Raw genomic sequence first — 24,459 nt, 5'->3', positions numbered from 1 at the left:
ACCACTCTGAGCCTCAGGTTCTCTTCTACAAAGCTGGGATAACAAGAGTGTGCCCTACAGGAGATAGAGCAGGAGTTCTCAATACTATCAGACCCAAACATCCTTTAGAGTTAAGATTTGTAATGTCTTTTACTGTCTTAAAGTGGAATTCTTAGATGATGTAACTGCCTACCCACCTGACAATGTTAAAGTCAACACAATGACATAAGAGAGAAGCAAAAGGAAGTAAATTAATAGTAAAAACCTTCAAAATGTAAATACTCAAAGATCTAATAGAGGAATGCTCTGCTTGTTCCCGTGTGAAGAGTCACTGTGAGGGTGACAGCTACAAAACCGACTGTGAGGTGTGGAGATGTGCTGTACTGGTGACTCCTAAGCCTGAGCATCAGTAAACTGATTTACTGAAATGTTAAGCAATACTTAGTAAAGTGTCCTTGATTTCCTTAGAAGTGTGCCAAAAAGACTTTGATGTGAAATGTAAGACAAGAGTTAGGATCTCCATGTAGTTCATTATAAACAGATTTTTTCACCTCCACTAATATCCCATGGGAATATTCAAAAGTCAGATGGGATGCAGGAAGATGCCTCACTAGGGAGCGTCATCTCATTCCTTGCAGGATGTTTAGCATCCCTGGACCCACCCACTCACTGCCAACAGGGACTGGCACCCATTGTTTTGTCAATCAAAACATCATTAAAATTTCTGAGACACCCCTGAGAGGTGGTACCAACCACTTTGAGAACCACTGAGATAATAGTGAAATTTCTGTTTGCATCTGAACCATTGACTCTGCCCCAAGAAGCCAGTAATATTTTCACAAGTTGATTTTGCCAATAACCTGCCCCACCTGCTTATGGTAAAATCCGAACTCATTTAATTTGGCTTCTGCTCACCTCTTCACCCCCATCTGCTGCCACATTCCTCCCTGCCTACTATACCCCAGCATCATTGGCCAAATTTCAATCCCTCATATAAACCAAATTCTCTCCCTCCTCGGGGGACTTTCTCTCTATCTCTTGTCATCTCCCCATCTTCCAACCTTCAAAAAGCATAAATGCCTTCTTTGCATAAATGCCACCTCCTTGGAGAGTCCTTTCCTGACAGCTCAGTCCCCTTCATTTGCTATCTCAGCTCCCTGTTCACATGCACTACTGAAGTGACCACCAATGACAGAAAGGAACAGAACTGACAGACATTCAGGCTTCTGTCTGCCCCACTGGACTGTAAAGCCTCCATGGAGATAGAAACCTAAACTATTTTGTTTACTACCTTATACCCAGAGCCCAGCACATAGACTTTCAATAAATTTTATTTCGGCCGGGCGCAGTGGCTCACACCTGTAATCCCAGCATTTTGGGAGGCCGAGGTGGGCGGATCACCTGAGGTCAGGAGTTCGAGACCAGCCTGGCCAACATGGCGAAACCCCATCTCTACTAAAAATACCAAAAAAATTAGCCAGGCATAGTGGCAGGTACCTGTAATCCTAGCTACTCAGGAGGCTGAGGCAGGAGAATCACTTGAACTCGGGAGGCAGAGGTTGCAGTGAGCCGAGATCGCACCATTGCACTCCAGCCTGGGCAACAGGAGTGAAACTCCATCTCAAAAAATAATAATAATTATTAAATAAATAAATATAAATTTTATTTCATTCTGGTTTAATGCATAATCACTCCTGAAAGCTAAGTGATCTCAGCCCAGACAATCTCTCTGAGCCTCTGATATAACATCTAGAGCATAATGAGAGACCACCCCTGACAAGCACACAGGCACACACGCCTAACAATGCCAGCAATAATTCATTTCCTGTGCTTCCTTTTTTTCTTCCTTTCTTTCACCCATTTTTCCAATCTGGCTTTCATCTATAGAATCAACCTGGAGTCATATTACTACAGCATAGACCACAGATAGAGGTAAAATGAAAAGTAAATAAAGCTAACAGCAAAAGCAAAAAACAGTGTCCCTACCCAGAAAAGTGGGAGGAGGAGATGATGAAAGAAAAGGTTTGGTTGTTTTCTTTGAGAAACGATAGATACTCATTTCTGTCCATAGGGAAAGACAGACACACAGAGAGTGGAGGAATTATCCTGCCTTTCATTTTTCTTCAAATTTCTCCTTTTCCAAGAAGGCAGATGTTAAGAATCATGAGTCTCAAAGACCCTGAATATTAGTGTTAGAAGGAACAAGTGTAACTGACCAGCCCAGGAAGTTCAACCTGGGTCCACAATGAGCCTCCGAAGACCCAGGATCCAGAATGCCCTGGATGTTTTGGGGGTTTTTTTGTTTTTTTGTTTGTTTGTTTTTTGTTTTTTTGTTTTTATTTTTGTTTCTGTTTTTGTTTTTGCTGGAGTCTCTCTCTGTTGCCCAAGCTGGAGTACAGTGGCATGATCTTGGCTCGCTGCAACCTCTACCTCCCAGGTTCAAGTGATTCTTATGCCTCAGCCTCCCAAGTAACTGGGATTATAGGCGCGTACCACCACACCTGGCTAATTTTTGAATTTTTAGTAGAGATAGGGTTTCATCATGTTGGCCAGGCTGGTCTGGAACTGCTGACCTCAAGTGATCCGCCCACCTCGGCCTCCCAAAATGCTAGGATTACAGACATGAGCTACCACACCCAGCCTGGAAATAGTTTACAAATGTGTTTGTGCCTGGGCCTATATGCATTTTTCTGGACTGGCTACCGAAGCATTCACCGACTTCTCAAAGCCATTTCTACTCAGAAAAGTTAAGGCCAGTGGCATACTGAAATCCTTTGTTTTATAGATGAGAAAACTTGCTCCCATGGAAGGCAGGAGACTTCTCCAGGGCCATCCAGCCAGTCAGGGGCCCATGCATGGGCCAGGCCACTATCCCAAAGACTTTGTGCACAGCCCCTCAGTGCTGTCTCCAGACAACCCTGCTGAGGCAGCCACAGTCATCACTTCTTTTGTACAGAAGAGCACGCTGAGGCCCAGAGGGTCCAGTTCCTTCAGAAATGTTGCCTCACCTCCAGGGTTATTTGCACTACACTATGTTGTCCCTACACAAAAAGAAAACCCTGGGCTCTGCTGTGGTGAAGGTCATGGGCTTGCCACAGCCACACACACACTAATTTCATAATGATTCGTTCTCTTCTTCAGGCCCCTCATACATTCCCCCAGATGCTAGTTTACTCCTCCTTTGTGCCAAAGAAACTTTCTGCCAGTTGCAGTGGAGCTGGCCTGCCTGGCCCTTGTGCTGGCTGGATACCCTCTGCTGGCAGCATCTTCATGGGCAGCAGCTGGGTGACCCAAGAGTGCAGTGAAGTCACACTTGGACCTCACGAGAGAGTGCTTCTATGCTCTAATTCTTCCCACATTTAGCAGATCCATGTTTAGAATCCTGGTGTTACATGTATTCATTCAACCACTTTTGGGTTTGTTTCTTTAGTGTGTGTTTTGTTTTTAATAACCTTTTTAATTTAAAAAAAATTCAGGTACATTGTGAAAACAAGTTAAAATTGATATATAGTGAAAAGTGATTATCTCTTCTATCTCACCCTAGCATCCCTTCCCAGGGAAAAAAAAAAAAAAATTTCTTTTCAACTTATGGTTATCCTTCCCCAAATAGTCTCTGCATGTACAAACATAGCATATGTAAGCATATATTCCCCCTCTTTTTAAAAAAGCACAATTGCAAGTTTCTATATCCACGCTTCTCTACATGGTCCCTGAAATCATTATATTTGGTGAGTAGTTTTCATATGACCCTAGACTGACCTGTCTCCTTTTTACATAACTGCATTATATTCCACTATGTAGATACATTTTATTTAACAAATCCTCTGTTGATGATTTTTTAGATTATTTCATCTTTGGCTATGTAAACAATGCTTCAGTGACTAGCCTTGAATTTATTTCTTTGTATATGTGTGGATATCTATAGAATAAGTTTTCAAAATATATTTTGCTGACTGAAATTTGCCGCCAAATTGTCCCCTAAAGTGCATGCACCAATTGATCCTTCCACAAAAGGCGGAAGAGAGTGCCTGTTTTCTTGCATCCTTCCCAACCCTGCAATATTATAGGACTGTAGGCCTGCTGTGTCCAATCATTTGTGCTATGCACAGAGCAAATAGGAATAATGATAGGTAAAAACCCTTAACCTCACGAAGCTTAAGGGACACAGACATAAAACCAGAAATTATAGTGCAACATGGGAAGTGTTCTGTTAGGCCAAAAAGAAAAAAAAATAAACAACTGGAAATGAAGCACTTAGCAAGAAGGCAGAATCCAGTCATCCAGACTGAGGGGCAGGGATTCCTTCCTGGGGTATGCAAGAGGTACCGAGAGAGATATAAGCTAAGTCGAGGAGGGGATCCGTCAGGTAAAGGCTGAAGGTAAAGCAGTCCCCCAGCAGGCCCTGCCTGTGTGCCCAGGCAACTAGAAGAAGCCACGGCTGGCTGGAGTGCAGCTACTGCAGGGGGTGGGTCGTGGCGGCCACATCAGCATCCCCACATCAAAGCACAGCACACATGGTCCGCGGCTGAACTGACAAAGTACTTGATTAGCAGCCTGGAATGTCCAGATGAGGTGTCTGGTCTGCTTGGGACTCAGGTGCACCCAGAAGGACCCTCATAATTCAGCATCACTGACACATACAAATGAGTCATCAGCCTGTCAGGGGCATCCAGGGTGGGGGCAAAGACAGAAGAGAGCTGTGGTCACTTCATCTCTCCATCCACCCTGGAAAAGAGGTCTCCCCAGCAAGCAATTGCACATGGAAAGAAGTCTTTGTGGCACAGCCGGTAATGAGCTGCGGCCATTGCATCACGAATGGACACCATATTGCCAGTGGGAAGCACGCCCAGAATCCATATGGCGAAAGGCCTGTTAATGAGCTCCGGGTGCCCAGAGCACTGCTCCCTCTGTGATTTTGCCAAACAGGCAGGAGCAGACAGAAGCCCAGGGCCTTTCTTACTTACTGCTGTTCTGGCCCTGGATGGGGTGTCTCTTACCAGCACCTCCCTTCCTGACTTCCCAGCACATCTCACCACTACCTCTCTTAGGCCAGACCACCTCAGGATGGAGGGTCAGCTTCACTGAGATCAGCAGCTGCCTCAAAGTGTCGGGCCTCGGGATGTGGCACGTGATACAGGGTGACATGTAAGAACAGGCAGTTCCTGGAGAAAAACGAGAGGTCTCCACGACCCAGCAGTGCCCTACCTCACTCATTTCCTCCCAGCATCTGTCCTATGACATGTTGCAGTTCTCTGGTGCCAGTTAAGTGAATTTATACATTTTATGCTGGAACTGGAACTGAATGAACCCTTACAAAATAAACAAGCGGCCTCAGAAGATAACTGCACAAAAGCTCTGATTTGGAGGTAGTACTAGCAATGCAAGCCTGGCAAACAAGAAAATGGTGGGGCCAACACCTGACCTACTAGCAAACATTCTGTCACTCATATCATGAGATGAAAACAATGCCAATGTAATCAGATGGGACAAGATGTCAGTCAAGACATGATGAAATTATTTAGAAGACTATTCGAACTATGGATTTATAACCAATGTCATCAACAATGTACCTTGCCCTAAATGTTATGTGGTACCTTAAATATAGCTAATAATACCACAACCACCACAATTCGCAAGTTATTCCAAAATATGGGTTTTTAAATCTTTAGCCCGTCTTTGATTTGTGTATATTTTATGACATATGCAATAAGGTAATATATTAATACAAAGTAAACTTATGTAACATAAAATGTTAGCATATAGATACTAGGCTAATTGCTCAAAAACATTATACTAAAATAGTGCATGATCATAAAACATTGACAGCCTCTGTTCTGAAAAATCAGGCTTTTCTGTATTTCAATCATGTCATAAGACATTGGGAAGACTTGAAATTTGTGGTTAGCAAGAATATATATTTCATCGGAGATAGGGAATTTAATGAAGAAAAAGGGTCAGGCCCAGAAAGAGAAGGGCTAAGAAATCAGCATAAATGAAGCACAGCTAAGTGGGCTGATTTTTTTTTTTTTCTCTGCCATGGCCTCCTCCTCCTCCTCTCAGCAGTCTTATTCCACAATCACACAGGAAGCCATACGTGTCTACCCTTCAAGCATGGGCCAAGCTTGCATGACTAGTGAAGCTGATACAGCATCTAGAAGGCCAGAGTGTCCCCCCATGAGACCGTGAGCCCCTCACGGCTACCTCCAGAGGTGAAAGAAGCCCAGGAAAGGGGCCCGCCGTCCCTGCACCTGGAGAAAATAAATACTTTGAAAACAGCCAAAGCAACGTGCCACAAACCAGGGCATGCTGCCATCACAGAAGCAAATCTTAGCAAGCCCAGCTTTTGTCGTGCCTATATTTAGTTCTTGTTCCCTTAGTTTCAGGGATTTTCCAAATATTCCATTCCTCCCTAAATGCATGTTCCCCAGATCCCTTGTGGCTCCTGAGAACTCTGTGATCACAAAGCGAAAAAGTGGATTTAGTGAGTTACTCACTTCCTGTTTCACTCTCAGAATTCCAGACAATAAGAATGGATGCAGAAGACCCAAATTAAACTGCCATCTCTGAAGCACACTGGTGAAAGGCATTTCCTAAGAGCTCATCCTTCCTCCAGTCATGTGTGCTTTCATCCATGCCTGGGCAAAGTTGGGTGTTGTGTGATAAGATTTCCAGACCAGGTGAAATCAGGTTGAAATGTGTGACTCCAAGCAAGTCCCTTTCCTTCCCTGAATCCCACATTTCTCATCCATCAAATAAGGTTCCTTCCATTTTCCCCTGGGGGCCTTGAAGAATTTCTCCTCTTGAAAAGTGAAAGAAATCCTAAAGAATGGAGAAAAAGGACTCTCTCATATATAAGCATATTTCTTCTTTTTATGCATCCATCTTCTTATACAAAGATGTAGAGAATAATGTGTGGACAATGTTCTCCATTCTGGGTTTGTTTAGTATGTCTGAACATTAGAAAAGTCAAAGCAGAATCACAGAAATCATGATTTTCATGACAGAATGATCATTACAGAATTACAGAAAACTTTACTTTTTATAAAATTTGCCAGGAAGAGAAGGAAGGAGCAAAAGAATGTGTTTCTGTCCCCAGGCATGGCTGCTCCACAGTGAGAACTGTTCAAGTCACTCCACTACTCAGAATCAAAGTTTCTCATCTATAAAAACATAATGGTGCTTCTCTTTCCTAGCTGCTTGTCCTTTTTCCCCTACAGGTTATTCTCCATCCCACCCCGAACAGCCCCAAACAGTCAGAGTGGCACAAAATGGCAGTCTCCAAAAACTGCCCTGACCAAGATCTGAAAATCAAACTTGCTGTCCGAATGGATAAGCCTCAAAACATGAAGCATTCTGGGTAAGTGTTTCTTCCCCAACTAGCAGTTTTGGACACACGTCTGTTCATTTCTCAAAACAAAAACAGAAGCAAACACAAGATCTTCAGAGAACTATGTAGAAGGAAATATAAAGGATCCATATTAAAATATTTTACTTTGATATTTACTGTAATCTCCCTCAATTCTTAGGAGGACTGTATTTGCATTTTTGCTGTCAAGATAGAAAAATGTCCTTCTCTTTCTCTAATAGCGTTTCTAGGACAATTCAAAACTGTCTAAGCAGCATGCTAGGTGATTCTAGTTTGGGGAGGTCCTGTAGGCTCTGTGTACCTTGTCAGAGGCATCCAGATCATTCAGACTCTACATATGGCTCACTCACACCTCAATCAGCAACCACATCTTCAAGGTGTGAGCAGCAGGGACAGGCCACCTTCAACCAATTCACATTTAATGTATTTTAGTATTTAGTGCAGCATTTAAATGAATGAGGAAAAATAGAAAATCTGTGATCATCTTCATTTTCTTAAGGTTTGAGAAAAATGACCAATTAATTTCAAGTGAAGTAAAAAGAATAGGTAAGATGCCATATTTTTTTTTTTTTACAAATAAAACCAGTGATATTTCTAGAAAATGTTTGTTGATGACTGAGTATATGGTGAGCCATGACCTATTAAACTAAATCACATGGATCTCATTATCTCAGAAAACATGATAACTGTGTAACTCTGAAAAGGGAGAGTTTAACTGGTAGAAGGGAATGGAGTGTTCGGCAGGTATTCTGCAGGTACACTGCCAACTGGCTATCATTCTGCTCAGCCCCTCTGGGCCCTAGAGAAGTCTCATTAATTCTTTTTTGGGTGTATATATATTGATGATAAGGCTCAAAGTGTTAAAAGTGCCGTTAAAAATGAGGGTTACAGCTGGGCACGGTGTCTTACGCCTCTAATCCCAGCACTTTGGGAGGCCAAGGCAGGAGGATCACCTGAGGTCAGGATTTGAGACCAGCCTGACCAACACGATAAAACTCCATCTCTACTAAAAATACAAAAAAAAATTAGCTAAGCATGGTGGCGGGCGCCTGTAATCCTAGCTATTCAAGAGGCTGAGGCGGGAGAATCGCTTGAACTCGGGAGGCGGAGGTTGCTGTGAGCCAAGATTGTTCCATTGCACTCCAGTCTGGGCAACAGAGTGAGACTCCATCTCAAAAAAAAAAAAAAAAAAAGAGGGTTGGTTAGATGTACTAGAGGTTTGGGGAATTCGGAAACCCAATTTCAGGGCCTAGCCATGATTAAGACAAGATTAAACAGAAGCTCACATGAAGTCCAGGACAGGAATTGAACTTCCCAGTAGATGAGCAGACCACAGCAGCATGCAGTCAGAGAGTAAAAACAGGAGCCTAGCCACGGTGCCTCGGAGTTCTAGGAAGCGAAAAAAGCCCAAGGTTCCAGAGAAAAACAAAGACCTACCAGTCAGGGCACCAGAGAGGTTCAGGTATGAAGGGTTCCAGAGGAAGCAAAGGTCACCTGTGATCTGGAGACCAGTGACTCAACGCCAGGTTTGGTTTGGATTTAGAGAATTTGCTTTGCATTGTCTTGAGGCCAAATTATTCCAAGCCTGAGATGGGATTAGGGCAAAGCTCTTCTGTCTGGGGTGTGAAAACGCCATAGGAGCGTATGCAGGGCCCTAAGTATACACTCAGTCCTTTGTCAAGTGTCCAGGATAAAGTACAACCAGATTTTCTTCAATTAAATTAGAATGCCGTGAAACATTGCTGAGGTCTACCGTTTTTCCTTCTTATCATGCTCCTGGTATATATTCTGACAATATTCATGGAATTTCTTCCTAATGTCTTCCCCCTGTGATGAACATCCTACTTTCAAGACAAAGGGGTTGATAATTCAGTTAGGTTTCTGTAGTACACAAGAAAAGATCTGCATCTTTAGCAAAATCCTGCCTCATAAATACTCCGTAAATATTTGCTAAAGGAACCAGCACATGAGTGAGCAGAACAGGCATAGAAAGAGAGAGAGAGAGAGAGACAAAGGGGATAGGGCAGATCAAAGAGAGAAAATAGAGAACAGAATATGAATGAACGTATCTGTCCTCTAAACTGCTTTTTTTTCAACTTCCTTTAAAAAGATGATCAGTGCCTCAACCCACATTCAAGTCCCCTTTGAAACACTGTACTAGGAAGTTTATTCTGTCACTTATTCTCCACAACAACCACTTGACACAGGTATTATTTTCTCTATTGGATGAATTTCCATTTCCCACATTTTCTTCATTCACTCTGCTGGAAACTGAACTAACTGATTTGGATTGGGGAATTTTTGTGTTGATTTGTTTGTAAAATTATTGACATATTTCAGGCTACTTTGACCCTACAGATGACAGAAGAAATACGTAGCTCACTTCTGACAGGTTTCATAGCTATTTCATATTGCTAGACTTCCATTTTAAAATTACCCCTGCCAGGAAATACACCAAGAGAGCTTAAAATAGCTCTGAAAAGTGAACAGTGGATGCCTTAATAACACCATCAGACCCAATGTGGCCTAAATCAGGGGTGAGCAACTGTAGTTGCCTAAGGTACTATTCAGGGAAAATAAAAATGTTTATGGACTACAATATTTTTTCCATTTAAACTTAAAATAGTTTTACTGAGCCCAGTTGTGTAAAGGAGGATAGAAATATGAGAGCAATGTCACAGCTTAGAAAATGGAAGAGAAAAAGGAAAAAAAAAAAATTTGAGACAGGATGTGGCTCTGTCACCCAGGCGGGAGTGCAGCAGCCTGATCTCTGCTCACTGCAGCCTTTGCCTCCCAGGCTCAAGCCATCCTCCCACCTCTGCCTCCCAAGTAGCTGGACCACAGGTGTGCACCACCACACCCAGCTAATTTTTGTATTTTTTGGTAGAGATGAGGTTTTGCCAGGCTGATCTCAAACTCCTGGACTCAAACAATCTGCTGCCTTGGCTTCCCAAAGTTCTGGGATTACAGGCATGAGCCACCATGACCAGCCGAAAAAGGAATTTTTAAGAAGCATAGCTGAGGTTATAAATTGTTTCCACATTAAGGTTTTTGTAAACATAAAAGGAACATAAGCATCACTGGGAATTATGAATATTGGTGTGCACTGTGGTTCTTTGAATGAGCCACTGGGCCATTCAGAATAACTTTATTGAATAGAAATGTGTCAATGGGAAAAATCAACACTGCTTCTGGATCTCAAAATGTCAGTATCTGGGCATATTTGAGAATCAGCAACTCCTAGGTGCCTTTCTAATTTTCATCTTTTTTATCTGTATGGTGTTTTCAAGTTCAGGAAGTACGTTCACATCCATTCTCTTATTTTATCACTGAAACTGCCTCACAAGGAGTAGGTATTATCATTCTCCCATCTTAATAAATGAACCCCCCTTCACCCAGATACCCAGACCAAAAACCTTGAAGTGATCATTGACATTTTTCTTCCTCATCCACCATCAATTTTTGTATTTCTTTTTGAGACAGGGTCTTGCTCTGTCACCCAGACTGGACTGCAAAGGTGCAATCCTAGCTTACTGCAGCCTTGACCTCCTGGGCTCAAGCAGTCCTCCCACCTCAGCCTCCCAAGTAGCTGGGACTATAGCCATGTACTACCACGCCCAGCTAAGATTTACAAAAAATATATATATAGAGAGAGAGAGAGAGATGGGATCTCACTATATTGCCTTGGCGGTTCTCAAACTCTTAGCCTTAAGCAATCCTCCCCCCTCAGCCTCTCAAAGGGCTGGGATTACAGGCATGAGCCACCAAACCTGGCCATCATCAAATTCTTTTCCCTCTGTCTTCAAGATAAATCTAGAATTCAACCCTTCACCCCTGCCTCCATATCACCATTGGCCTCCAAGCCTCCATTGCTGCTTCCCTTCACTTGCTGCTCCTGCCTCATAAGCAGTTCCCTGCTTCTGCCCCTGCCTCCCAGTATTCTATTTCCTACCATGAAGCAAGGGAATTTTATTTAAAAAACGCAAGTCGGATCCTGCCACTCGAATGCAGGAAAACCTCCAGTGATTCCCCATCTCATTCAGAGTAAAAGCCAATGTTGTTACCATGACTACGAGACCCTGCCTACCTGGTCTTGATCACTGTTCCAGCCACATTGGCCTCCTTGCTCTTCCTCCCAGGCACAAAGTACACCCCCATCTGAAGGCCCTTGCCCCGGCTGTTTCCCTTCTCTTTCACCCAGATCTCCAACATTTCTATACCTTATCAAAAAGCCTTACTGGCCCACCTGTGTCCTCCCTCTCTCTCTTACTCTGTTTTGTTTTCACCAGAGCTGTTATCATTTATATCATATACTTCTTTATTTGTTAGTTCGTTGTCTGTCTTTCCCACTAGACTATGAGTTCCTTGTCAGAAGGGAAATTTGTCCCCTTTTTTCACAGGACCTTCATACAGAGACTGACATGTAGCAAAAGTCCAGTGAATTATTTATTGTTTAGATGAATAAGTGAATAAATGAACCCCCATTTACACTTAGAGAAATTGGAGCTTAAAGTCGTTAAAAGTCTTGCCCAAGTCAGAGCAAGCATTAGAGCTGGGTCCACAGTTATTGCTTTCAATCCAACCTTAACTGAGGACCTGAAGCTTGACTAAAATAGAGAGCTCCTCATGGCTCCACATTTAATTCATTCAATGAATCACAGTCCACCAACCAGGAGTAATTTGCAGCAGTTCTGATTATGCTTGTATTTTTTTAAAAACTTCAAAAGGAATACAGTTTGTAACACTCGGCTATCCTCTTAAAATCTCTTTTCCCCTTCCATTTCTGTAGCTGTGCTACTGTTCTAGACCTCTTGTTCTTCAAAATCATCACACTTCTCTCCTCCTCATAGGTCTCCAAGACACCACTCTTTCTGGCACAGACTCTAAAACCAGGGTACTGGACTAGACTAATTAAATATCTTCAGTGTTTCATTTTATCTCCCTTGTTGACTTCTTATCTATAAATGTCAATTAGATCAAGTCAGTTTATAGTGTTGTTCAAATAATCTATATCCTTACTGATTTTCTGTCATTCATTTAGAGGAAGCTCTCAATCTCTTACTACAATTTTAAATTTGTTTCTCCTTGTAGTTATGTCTGGTTTTGCTTCATATATTTTGCAGCTTTGTTGTTAGCTGCATAAACATTTAAGATTGCTATGTCTTCTTGATTGACTTACTCCTTTATCATTATGAAATAATCTTCTTGATCCCCAGCAATATTCTTTTCCTGCAATTTACTTTGTATGACAGTGATATAGCCGCTCCAGTTTTTTTAATAAAAAAAGTGTTAGCATGGTAAATCTTTTTTTTCTATCTTTTTATTTTTAACCTATTTGTGTCTTTTATAAAGTGCATTTTTTATAGGCAGCATAGAATGCGGTCTAAGTTTTTAACTCAGATTTGAAGATCTCTGCCTTTTAGTTGAGATATTTAGCCTAATTACATTTAATGTTATTATTGATAGATTTAAACTTATTTTGTTATTTGTCATCCTCGCTTTTTATTTTCTGTTTGTCCTATCTGATCTTTGTTCCCTTTTTCCTATTTTTCTGCCTTCTTTGGAATTAGCTGAATATCTTTGTGATTCTACTTTGTCTTCTTTATTATCCCTAAATGCCAATTAGGTCAAATTGCCTGGAATGAAATTCTTGCCACAACCACTTACTAGCTGTAGGCAAGTTTCTTAACCCCTCTGGACTACATTTTGCTCAACATAAAACAGAAATAACAACAGTGTTTGTCTTGTAGGGTTGTTGTGAGGACTAAATGAGCTAATACATATACAGTATTTAGAACAAGGTCTGATACATGGTAACAGCTACAGCTATAGAAAAGTTATTGTTGTTAGTGGTGTTGGTTGTAATCATCATTGTTATTTGCTTTTATCTATTCTTTGTACTTTTCCCCAGCCCATGCTTCTTCTTGCTGGGCTGCTGTAAGATAGCTGAGGTACCTGGAGTCTCCCTGCTCTGCATACGCTCCTTCACACCCAAGAAGAGGACAAAAGCATCCCTGTAGGAATCATGGTTCTTGTCTCACTGTGACTTCTATTCTTATAAGAAATTCTTATGAAGAATTTCTGACAAGGAGGAATAAGTTCAAGAGACCTATTGTACAATATGATGACTATGATTCATAACAATATATTGTATACTTGACAGTTGCAAGAGTAGATATTTTTTTTTTTTGAGACGGAGTCTGGCTCTGTCGCCCATTCTGGAGTGCAGTGGCGCGATCTCGGCTCACTGCAAGCTCCGCCTCCCGGGTTCACGCCATTCTCCTGCCTCAGCCTCCCGAGTAGCTGGGACTACAGGCGCCCGCCACCGCGCCCGGCAAATGTTTTGTATTTTGTAGTAGAGACGGGGTTTCACCGTGTTAGCCAGGATGGTCTCGATCTCCTGGCCTCATGATCCACCCGCCTCGGCCTCCCAAAGTGCTGGGATTACAGGCGTGAGCCACCGCGCCCGGCCGCAAGAGTAGATATTTAATAAAGAGAGCTATGTTACTAATTCACATTAAATTCACAAATATCATATGAGAGAAGACTGTCCCTTTTTTTATTCAAATGAAAAGTTGCAAGCATTGCCATGGGTGCTACCCTGCCAAGTAGTCCCAGAGCAGAGGGACACTCAGGCCACGGTGGTCTTCCATGATTCAGCAATTTTGGGGGATTCCTGGAACTTAAGTTGAACACAGATGAATCTTCCTCTTATATTTTTAATCCTTTGTAGGTTGCTCTCTCTGGCCTCTCATATAACTAAAATGTCCCCAGTGAATAACATGAATGTCAGTGACCCAGTAGCAAGAATTTTACAAAAATGTCATAAGAGAGGATACATTCAAATCATGATACAAAATATGGCCTGAAGCTCCAAACCCAGACATGTGTACCTCACTTTCCTTCTCAACAGATGTGCACCCAAAAGTTGAATGTGAGTTCAAATAAAGAATCCAAAGAGAAACCCTTTACAAAGTTGGTAATTATTTACTCTTTCTACTAGGACTGCTTTTTTTTTTCTTTTTTTTTTTTTTTTTTTTTTTTTTTTTTTGAGACAGTCTTGCTCTGTCACCCAGGCTGAAGTGCAGTGGCATGATCTCAGCTCACTGCAACCTCTGCTTCCAGGTTCAACTGATACTCATACCTCAGCCTCCTGAGTAGCCAGGACTACAGATGCATACTACCATGCCCAGCTAATTTTTTTTTTTTCAGTAGAGATGGGGTTTCACCATGTTGACCAGGCTGGTCTCAATCTCCTAACCTCAACTGATCTGTCCACCTCAGCCTCCCAAAGTGCTAGGAGTACAGGTGTGAGCCACTGTGAGGACTGCTGTTTTTACTACTACAAATAGTAGCACACATAACAACAACGATAATACTTATCCAGTCCTTACCACGTGCCAGTGAGCATGCTCAGTGCTTGACACATATCACCCCCATGAGTTCTCACAAGAACTCTATAAAGTAACTATTATGTTATCCCCATTTTACAGCTAAGGAAACTGAGGCACAGGGCAGCTAAGCCAAAGGAAAGTTAACGACAGAGCCAAAATTGCCACTTAGGTGTTTCTCCTTTAGTCTGAGATCTAACCACTGGTCTAAACTGCCTCTCAGTACATTAGAATGCTGCTTTATCTATTGGTAAATCCAGATTTCCACATATCCGGACAGCCTGAAGACAGAGATTCAGGGCCACTAATGCCCACACAAATAGATCTGCCTGTAGTGTGAGGAGCTAGGAGGGAAGCCACCTGTATGTCTGCAATAACAGAACTTCCATCTGCTCCAGGTACTGTGCATCCCATTTAATGAGCATGTTTCCACCCAAGAAAATGCAGAGCCGGAGCTGACTAGACAGAAACAGTACATCTCAGCCCTCAGTTTTTCTTGGTTTTGACACCTTCTGGTATGTGCCAAATTAGCAATAAATTCTGAGGAAAACCTCAGAGGGAAAGCCCCTCCCTCAAGCAGACTTTCCGAAGGAAAATTGTTGCCTTTTCTCTGATCCCACCAGCTTTCCCATTCAGAAGCCTTTAACCAGAAATCCCCTCTGTTCAATTAGAATCGTGACTCATGTTCTTACTTCAAAAAAAGAAACCAAAGTTTGTCATCTAGAAAGGAGGAGGAAGAGTGTGAAGAAGAGGGTGCTTTAGAGTCAGACTGTTCTGAGTTTAATTTCTGACTGTGTCCTTCATCCGCTGTGGAACCTGGGAAAGTTACTTAAACTTTCTTAGCCTCAGCTCCCTCAACCGTAAAACAGGAATAATAGTATATAATGATAAAGCTAATAGTAAGTATTTACTTTAACCTAGCTATTGTTCTAAGCACTTTATGTTTCTACTTTAATCCTCACACCCTTGAGGTAGGTACCATTATTATTATCCCCATTGTATAGATGAGAAAACCAAAGTAGAGATAACTCTAGTAATTTATTTGCCCAAGATTGCACATGAATCTGGGTAACGTATCTCCACATTTAAGCTCTTAACTCCTCCAGATGAGTGTAATAAATTCCCATAAAGTGCCTGGCACAGCACAGAAAACTTGTAACACTTCACTAAGTAGTAGTTATTGTTTTTATTATGAAGTAGTTAACGATTCAATATGAATTACACTGTATAGGTTCTATGAACTTCTTCTTCTACTTTTATTCTCATGTATTATGATTATATACACAATAGATGTTGTAGCTGTATTCACTGTTGCAAATCTCTTTCTATGGATGCAAAGTAAAGGCAAAGCGTTAGTAGCTGCCAGATATAATTCCAGAAAAGTGTGAGGCTGTTACAATCTTGCTAGTCATTACTAAAAAAACTACAAAATTTCTTGCCCACTTCCTGAATTTGATTTTTTACATCATCTACTTCCCTATGTACCTAAGTCCAAGATTTCCTTTCACATATTTAACTTATTGTTTGCTGCTAAAATGATACATTTTCCTCTGCCCATAGAGAGATTTTGTAATAAAGCTGACATTTATAGTGCATCTACTTCCTGACGTGCCTCATGCTTATACTTCACAAGCACTGTCTCATTTAATCCTCACAACAGCCCTATTAGTGAGGAACCATTACTGACCTGTCTTACGGAGCACCAAGAGGTTAAGCATCTTGACCAACATCTCACAGTAACTGGTAGAACTAGAACTGGAAGATTATACTCTTAACTGTTACAAGCCAATAATCTCTCTCCTTAGCCCTGGCTGAACCTCCCTCTTATGTCCATTTATTCCATGAATACATTAATATATTATTTTAAGCACTGACCAGGACAGCTGGATGATCTATGTAACCCCAGAGCTGTTTGCGCCGGCCTCAGCCGCAGCACAGGGCTGATAAACTTATCAGTCATCTGGTCAATGCTCCCTGCCTCAGCTTTGGTCCAGCCATCACCTCTCTTGCCTGAGCCCCTGTGACCAGCTCTTCACTGATCTCTTTGCTTTCTCTCTTGCCACCCCCTTCCTCCTACAGTGTATTCTCTATCTAGCAGCCAGTGAGATCTTCTTAAATAGAAATATGATTGTATCCCCCCTCCCCACCTTTTAAAACCCTTCCATAGTTTCCCATTCATATTTAGAATAAGCATACTGGCGATCTGATTTACCCATTTAAGAGGTCAGTCTAGCTACTGCAGGATGAATGGAGAATAGACACAAGAAGGAAAGTAGGAAAATCCGTTATCAGACTCCTGTCATGGTCTAGGTGGTGTTGATGGTGACTTGACTGGGTAGTTGCAATAGGGATGGAATGATATGGGGTACATTTGGGAAGGCAAGCTTGAAGAACTTGGCAATGGATTACATGTTTTGTATGCAGTGTTTTAAAATCTCATCAGAAATCTTTAGAAAGATCGCTCTGATCTCTCAAGAGCATGGCGCTTAAAACCAACTGAACTATAACAAACGTCTATTGACCAGTTACCATATATCAGGAACTGATAAGAATTCAGAAAGAAGAACATGGTTCTGTGCTAGGTATTTAGAAAGCAGGATCAGAGTTCCTTCCCTCCAGAAACTCACAGTTCAATAGTAACAATAAATATAACCACAAATAAATTAAAGCTGTGTGATAATTGTAACAGCAGAATTATCTACAAGGCCTAGGAGATGATGACATCAAAGTAAAGGTTTAAAGTGAGGGAGAATATGAGTTTTCCCATGAGGAACAGGGAGAAGGCATCCCAGGCAGCATAGGTTGTACCAAGTTACAGAGGTGTGAATTTTTATGGTGTGGTCAGGAATTACAGATACACAATGTAGATAATACAATGTGCGGGAACCAAGTCAAAGGTGTAAGCAGAGATGGAAAATGAAAAGTTTTTTAGGCTAGGTCAAGATGCTGGACTTTGTCCCTATAGGCTAAGGTTTTCCCAAGTGCATTCATGCCACTGATAGTACACTAGATTGTTTTAATGATATACAGACGAGCATGGATCAGATATAATTGGCCTTCCTTATCCACAGGTTCTACATCTGAGAAATCAACCAACCATGGATGGGAAATATTTGGGGGGGAAAAACAATGAAAAATAAAAATACCATAATAAAAAATAATGTGAATTAAAAATAATACAGTATAACAACCATTTACATAGTATTTACATTGTACAACGTATTATAGGTACTCTAGAGATGATTTAATATATATGGGAGGGGCCAGGCGAGGTGTCTCACACCTGTAATCCCAGCACTTTGGGAGGCCAAGGCAGGCAGATCAACTGAGGTCAAGAGTTCGAGACCAGCCTGGTCAACATGGTGAAACCTCGTCTCTACTAAAAATACAAAAATTAGCCAGGCATGGTGGTACACATCTGTAATCCCAGCTACTCAGGAGGCTGAGGCAGGATAATTACTTGAACCCAGGAGGTGGAGGTTGCAGTGAGGAAATCATGCCATTGCACTCCAGCCTGGGTGACAGAGTGCGACTCCATCTCAAAAAAAGAAAAAAAATTTTTTTTTTCTTTGCGACAGAGTCTGGCTCTGTCGCCCAGGCTGGAGTGCAATGGCGCGATCTCCGCTCACTGCAAGCTTCGCCTCCCGGGCTCACGCCATTCTTCTGCCTCAGCCTCCCGAGTAACTGGGACTACAGGCGCCTGCCACCACGCCCGGCTAACTTTTGTATTTTTTTTTTAGTAGAGATGGGGTTTCACTGTGTTAGCCAGGATGGTCTCGATCTCCTGACCTCGTGATCCCCCCGCCTCGGCCTCCCAAAGTGCTGGGATTACAAGCGTGAGCCACCGCGCCCGGCCAAAAATTTTTTTAAAAAGGATGTGCTTAGTTTATATGCAAATACTATACCATTTTATGTAAGGGACTTGAGCGTCTGTGGATTTTGGTGTCTGCAGGGGTCCTGGAACCAATTCCCTGTAGGTGCTGAGGGACAAGTGTAATCATTTATGTATTTTAATGTGTGCTACATAATGTATAATTAGTATATCAAGCCTATAATATAGTTTCCTTTTCAAAATAAATGTATTCATGTTAAGTAAGTTAATTTAAAGAAAAATATCAAGTAAATCAATAGAATAGGTGAACAGATGTGGGACCAATCATGAAAATGAAATGTAAGAGGCCAAAATTTGAGGCACTTTTCATATAAATGGCAGGGGAAGAGGGTAGGCACTGAAGGAATTTTAGCATGGAAAAGGCATGATAAGATTTGCAGGTGGTAAGCTCTGTCTCATTTCCAGGAATAGGATAAAAATCATTCTCGTGTCCCTGAAACCAATTAAGAGGTTCCTCTATAATTGTCCATGGAAGCAAAAAATGTGGGTGGGGACTGAAATAGTGGAAGTGGGAAGAGGGAAGACGGAGCCGTGAGGAACTCCCCAGGAGGTAAAAACTCAACTGCACTTGGCTATTGAGGAATAAGGATGAGGAAACAGAAGGACCCAGGATGACTCCTGGGTTTCTGGCTTGAAGGTCTGAGTAGATTTTGGCTGCCAGCCACTCTTAAGGGCCCCCAAAATTTGTCAGGCAGGAAAAGTTTTAATTAGGTGAATTCTTCATTATGTTCCAAAGCAGATATTCTGTCTGATTTGAGGTGAGGTGAGGATTTGGAAGTTTTCCAGTGGGTATTGATGACAGTAAACAGGTAAAGCCAGTTTTAGAACTCAGTTAGTATTTGAATGTATTTCAGTATGACCAGATCTCTCCTTTCTTAGTTGGATAGAGCCTGAAAAATGCCAGCCTCGATTCCTAGATTGGTGCCAGTTCAATGTGTAACAATCCACAAAGCAGATAGGATAATACATGAATTGATTAGTAATATTGATCTTAGGCCAGGCGCGGTGGCTCACGCCTGTAATCCCAGCACTTTGGGAGACTGAGGCGGATGGATCAACTGAGGTCAGGAGTTTGAGACCAGCCTGACCAAAATGGTGAAACCCCATCTCTACTAAAAATACAAAATTATCCAGGCATGGTGGCGCATCCCTGTAATCCCAGCTACTTGGGAGGCTGAGGCAGGAAAATCACTTGAACCCAGGAGGAGGAGGTTGTGGTGAGCTGAGATCACACGATTGCACTACAGCCTGGGCAACAAGAGTGAAACTCCGTCTCAAAAAAAAAAAAAAAGCAGTAATACTTATCTTAACATATCCAGATAGCTTTGAGCTCTGCCTCTGTAGTTCTCAACCCTCCTTTTTATTTTATTTTCCTGTATAAAAAATTAATTTCTTTCAACCGAAGAGCTTTTGGAGAAGGAGGAAGGAAGTGGGGAGCACTTCCTGTGTTGACTTGGAACTTCCTCCCTGTAATGTACCCGCATTTCTCCCTGTAATACACCTGCAATACAGCAAAAGAAAACAAGGGAAGGTTTTCCTGAATGAAACTTGACAAGAGGCAAAAGAGTTGTGAGATTTAGCACCCTCTTTTTTCTTTTGTGTGCAGTGTCTTTCAGGAGTTCCCCTACCTAAAAGACTTTTAGCGCGTACACAAATTAAGTTGCAGCATAACATTTTCCAAGATGCTTTCTGGAATCAGTCAAGGAGTCTAAGTCTCACGATAGGCCTCAATTCCTCCTGTAAGTGGAAGTGAACAGTGCTTGCTGTTGCTTATGCTCAACCACAGGCTCCAAAATCTGTGCCCTGTTCCTAAGCCATGTGCATTTCCTTGTTTATATGTACCAAGCCTCATGGCAAAGTGTGTTCAACAATTCACTCACTCATGCATTAATGCAGCTCTGGTCTTTCTCCTTTCCCTTAGGTATTTATGGGCCATCGGTAAGAATGTCTGGAAGAGATGGAAGAAAAGGTTTTTTGTATTGGTGCAGGTAACTAACTCTTCAACTCTAATAATATCAGTCTTAAGAGACATCAGTATTAAAGATTTGCTAGAATGAATGAATGCTTTTTAACTGAGTATAACTTTAATAAAATACACAGAGCTCATGCATTTAGCACAATGAATTTTTACATATATCCATGTAACCACCATTCAGAGGAGGATACGGAACATTTCCAGTACCCAAAGGTCTCCCTTGTGCTCTATTCTCTATTTTTATATCACTTTAAAAGGAGTTCAAGACTAGCCTTACCAACATGGTGAAACCCTGTCTCTAGTAATAGTACAAAAAGTTAGCCGGGCGTGGTGGTGCATGCTTGTAATCCCAGCTACTAAGGAGGCTGAGGCAGGAGAATCACTTGAACCGGGGAGGTGGAGGTTGCAGTGAGCTGAGACTGTGCCATTGCACTCCAGCCTGGGCAACAAGAGCAAAACTCCGTCTCCAAAAAAAATAATAATAATTAAAATAATGCATGGCTAAGCAATTGAAGCTATTTTAGCTTGCAGTACATTTCCTCAGACTATTAACTGGCCAATATTTATTCAGCACCTACTTTGTGTGGAGCACATTGAGAGGACATAGAGAAGAACTAAGGTCTGGTATTTAGCTCCCAGAAAGGAATCTGTTAGAGTTCTACATATGCAAACAGCAGAAATAGACTCAAGCTAATTAAGGTTTAAAAAATGAATATATGGAAGGCTTTGGAGTTAACTCATAGAATTGTGAAAAAGTCTGAATTACCCATCCATGTTAAGAACAGGGCCAGCATAGTTCCAGAAATCCAAGTTGTGTTAGGCTTCTCCAGAGGGAGAGAACCAATAGGATGTATGTATATAAGAAAAGGCATTTATTAGGGAGAACTGGCTCACATGATTACAAGGCCAAGCCACACAATAGGCTGTCTGCAAACGGGGGAAGAAAGAAGTTGGTAGTGGCTTATTCTGAGTCTGAAAACCTCAAAACAAAGGAAGCCAACAGTACAGCCTTCAGTCTGAGGCCAAAGGCCCAAGAGCCCCCAGCAAGCCACTGGTACAAGTCCCAGTGTATAAAGGCCAAAGAGCACCTGGAGTCTGATGCCCAAGGGCATTAGGAACAGAAGGAACCATGTAGCAGGGAAGAAAGATGAAAGCCTGAAGACTCAGCAAACAAACTTATCCCACCTCCTTCCGCCTGTTTTGTTCTAGCTGCACTGGCAGCTGATTGGATGGTGTCCATCTACACTGGATGTGGGTCTTCCTCTCCTAGGCCACCAACTCAACTGTCAATCTTCTCTGGCAACACCCTCACAGACACACCCAGACATAGTACTCCACCAGCCATCTAGGCATCCTTCAATCCAACCAAGTGGACACCTTATATTAACCATCACAAGTCCTGGAACCATGGCCAGTACTTCTGGTGTGGTCATGAGACAGACTGGTTCTGACCACTTTCCATCCTTGCATCTCTCCTTGAGGGTCAAATTTCATAGAGGGAGAATTGGTTTAGTCCAAACTTGTTCACTCCCAACTTTTAGCAGGAAGAAGGGGTGGCACTTGGATTGACAGTCCCACTGGATTGTCTTTCATGCAAAATCAGGATGCCATTACCAAAAGGAGAAATGGATACTGGGAAGGTAAAAATAACTGGTATCCACTTTAAAGAGCATACAATGTAAATGGGAAGACAAGACACATCAAAAGAGACGGTGCTGGCCAGGAGCACTGGCTCACGCCTGTAATCCCAGCACTTTGAGAGGCGGAGGTGGGTGGATCACTTGAGTTCAGGAGTTTGAGACCAGCCTGGGCAACATGGTGAAAATCCATCTCTACTAAAAATACAAAAACTAGCCAGGCATGCTGGCTTGCGCCTGTAATCCCAGCTACGGGGAATGCGGAAGCAGGAGAATTGCTTGAACCCGGGAGGTGGAGATTGCGCCACTGCACTCCAGTCTGGGAGACAGAGTAAGACTCTGTCTAAAAAAAAAAAAAAAAAAAAAAAAAAAAAGCAGTGCTGAGTCATGCATGGTTCTCGCCCCTCAGTGCTTCTCATTGCACTTGGCACAGCAGTCTCTCTTGGAATCACTTGGGAGCATGCCTGGCCTCCCCGATAGACTGTGCACTGTTTCAGGGCCAGTTTTGTTTCTGATTCTTTTTTGTGTCCTTCCCTCTTTCCTCCACCACACTCATACACAGTCCCTAGCCCAGTGTCTGGCACAGGCAGTCAGGAAATGTTCATGGAAGAGAAAAGAAAAAGGAAGAGAGAGGAGAAAAGCTCAGGCAATACCTTGGGTGGTGCTGAAAAAGAAGAGATCATGTGCTCTGAGAAGTGGCTGGTGACAACCATTCTCAGATTTCTGAGAACTTCTGATATGATTAAGTACTTAGGAGAAGTAGATGACCTCTTATTTTGGGAGAGGAAACTCTTCAGGAAAAGCAAGAGGAAATGTGTGGAAAACATCAGTAAAGCCATGTCTGTACAGTAAGTATAGGGAGAACCAAAAGGGAGAGAATGATTTTTTCAGGCAACTGGAACACAGGTGTTAAAGCCTTCACACTGAGCCTTCTACCAAGAGAAGATGAAAGTCACACAGCAGCTAAAAAGCAAGCTCTGTGCTCACTTCTGAGAATCATAAAAGGGTACTTCTCATCTAAAGTTCAGTATCTTTCCTAGAAAGGCAGGAGAAAATAAGTTCAGAATTCTGAGAAATTTTTCATGTACATATGATTCTCATTAACTTTAAAGAGCTGTCAAGGTATGTTGGGTACATCCATCCCGCCAAAAAAATCTGTTTCAGCCTGAATCAGATTTCTCCCTTAACAACCTCTGTGACACACAGAGGTGACATGAGAGTCCCATCATCACAAAGATAATGGGGGAGCCAGGGTGACAACTCAGGTCTTCTCTTTCAATTCTTGTCCCATTCACCACGACAATGTCTAAAAGCAATTTGCTAGCACACCCAGAAAATACTGCATTATTTTTAAATTATTTCCATTTTTTTCTTCTCCCCTATTTAAGTGATCACATTTAGAAGCACTTTATCAATATCATAATGAAAAAAATACACTCCCTTTGAAACAACCCCAATGCCATCAGAGCTGCAGGAGGAAAGTTCAAGGCGCCAGTGCTGGTCCAATTCAGAGGAAGCTAAAATGTCCCAGGTTGTTTGAAGAAAAGGATGTCAGTCCAAGTGGTGACAATTGGCCCCCAACAGCTGCATGCAATGTTGAATTCAGTCATATGTACAAGCAATTTTCAGTTTCTCTTTAGCCACCAACCCTTACTTTGAAACTCAAAATGCAAACATGAAACCCAGAGAACCACCCTGGTTCAATTTGCAGAATGGTGAGGGTTCTGGGAGAGGGAGAAGATTCCCCTAACCCCACCCCTGCTCCTGGGCAGCCTTAGAGGGAACTCCCTGGAAAACAGTGTGGAAACCACTAAACAGAAAGTATATCTACCCAAGTGACTTACTGAATCTTTGTGTCTTTCAATTCAGATGTTAGATCTTATGGAACGTATTTATATAGAGAGCTAGGAGCACACAATTTCCAATGCAATTATGATTTCATACATTAGATTTAAAACAAGGAAAATTGTCTGAAAAAAACAAAGACGAACAGAGGACATCCAACATTAGTCTCCTCAAAATTCATCTCCTACATGTACACAGAGTCTACATTTTTGCTTATAACACGTAACAATTAAAACTCTCCCTGACTGAGATTTCCTATTAGTGCTACTGTCTTGGGGAACAAAATGTTAGCTATAAAGGGACTTTCTACTAGTCAGGGATAAAGGACATACTCAGAGGAGTGCTGGACCAAAGTAGCAATTCCCATTTCTTAA

The 24,459-nt window shown here is 42.1% G+C and overlaps 1 protein-coding gene across 13 annotated transcripts in view; it reads left to right on the top strand.

Annotated features, from left to right (window-relative positions):
• CADPS (calcium dependent secretion activator) overlaps positions 1–24,459 on the top strand; it is a 483,238-nt gene that overhangs the window by 288,500 nt on the left and 170,279 nt on the right. For all 13 annotated transcript variants that reach the window (XM_050781204.1, XM_050781210.1, XM_050781212.1 and 10 more), the window contains exons 8-9: positions 7,197–7,336; positions 20,550–20,616. In XM_050781204.1, the coding sequence (XP_050637161.1) occupies positions 7,197–7,336; positions 20,550–20,616 (207 nt within the window). The remainder of the gene's footprint in view (positions 1–7,196; positions 7,337–20,549; positions 20,617–24,459) is intronic.

This window comes from Macaca thibetana, chromosome 2, assembly GCF_024542745.1.
Source record: "Macaca thibetana thibetana isolate TM-01 chromosome 2, ASM2454274v1, whole genome shotgun sequence".
Lineage (NCBI taxonomy): Eukaryota > Metazoa > Chordata > Mammalia > Primates > Cercopithecidae > Macaca > Macaca thibetana.
This window is presented reverse-complemented; position numbering and strand designations above follow the sequence as displayed.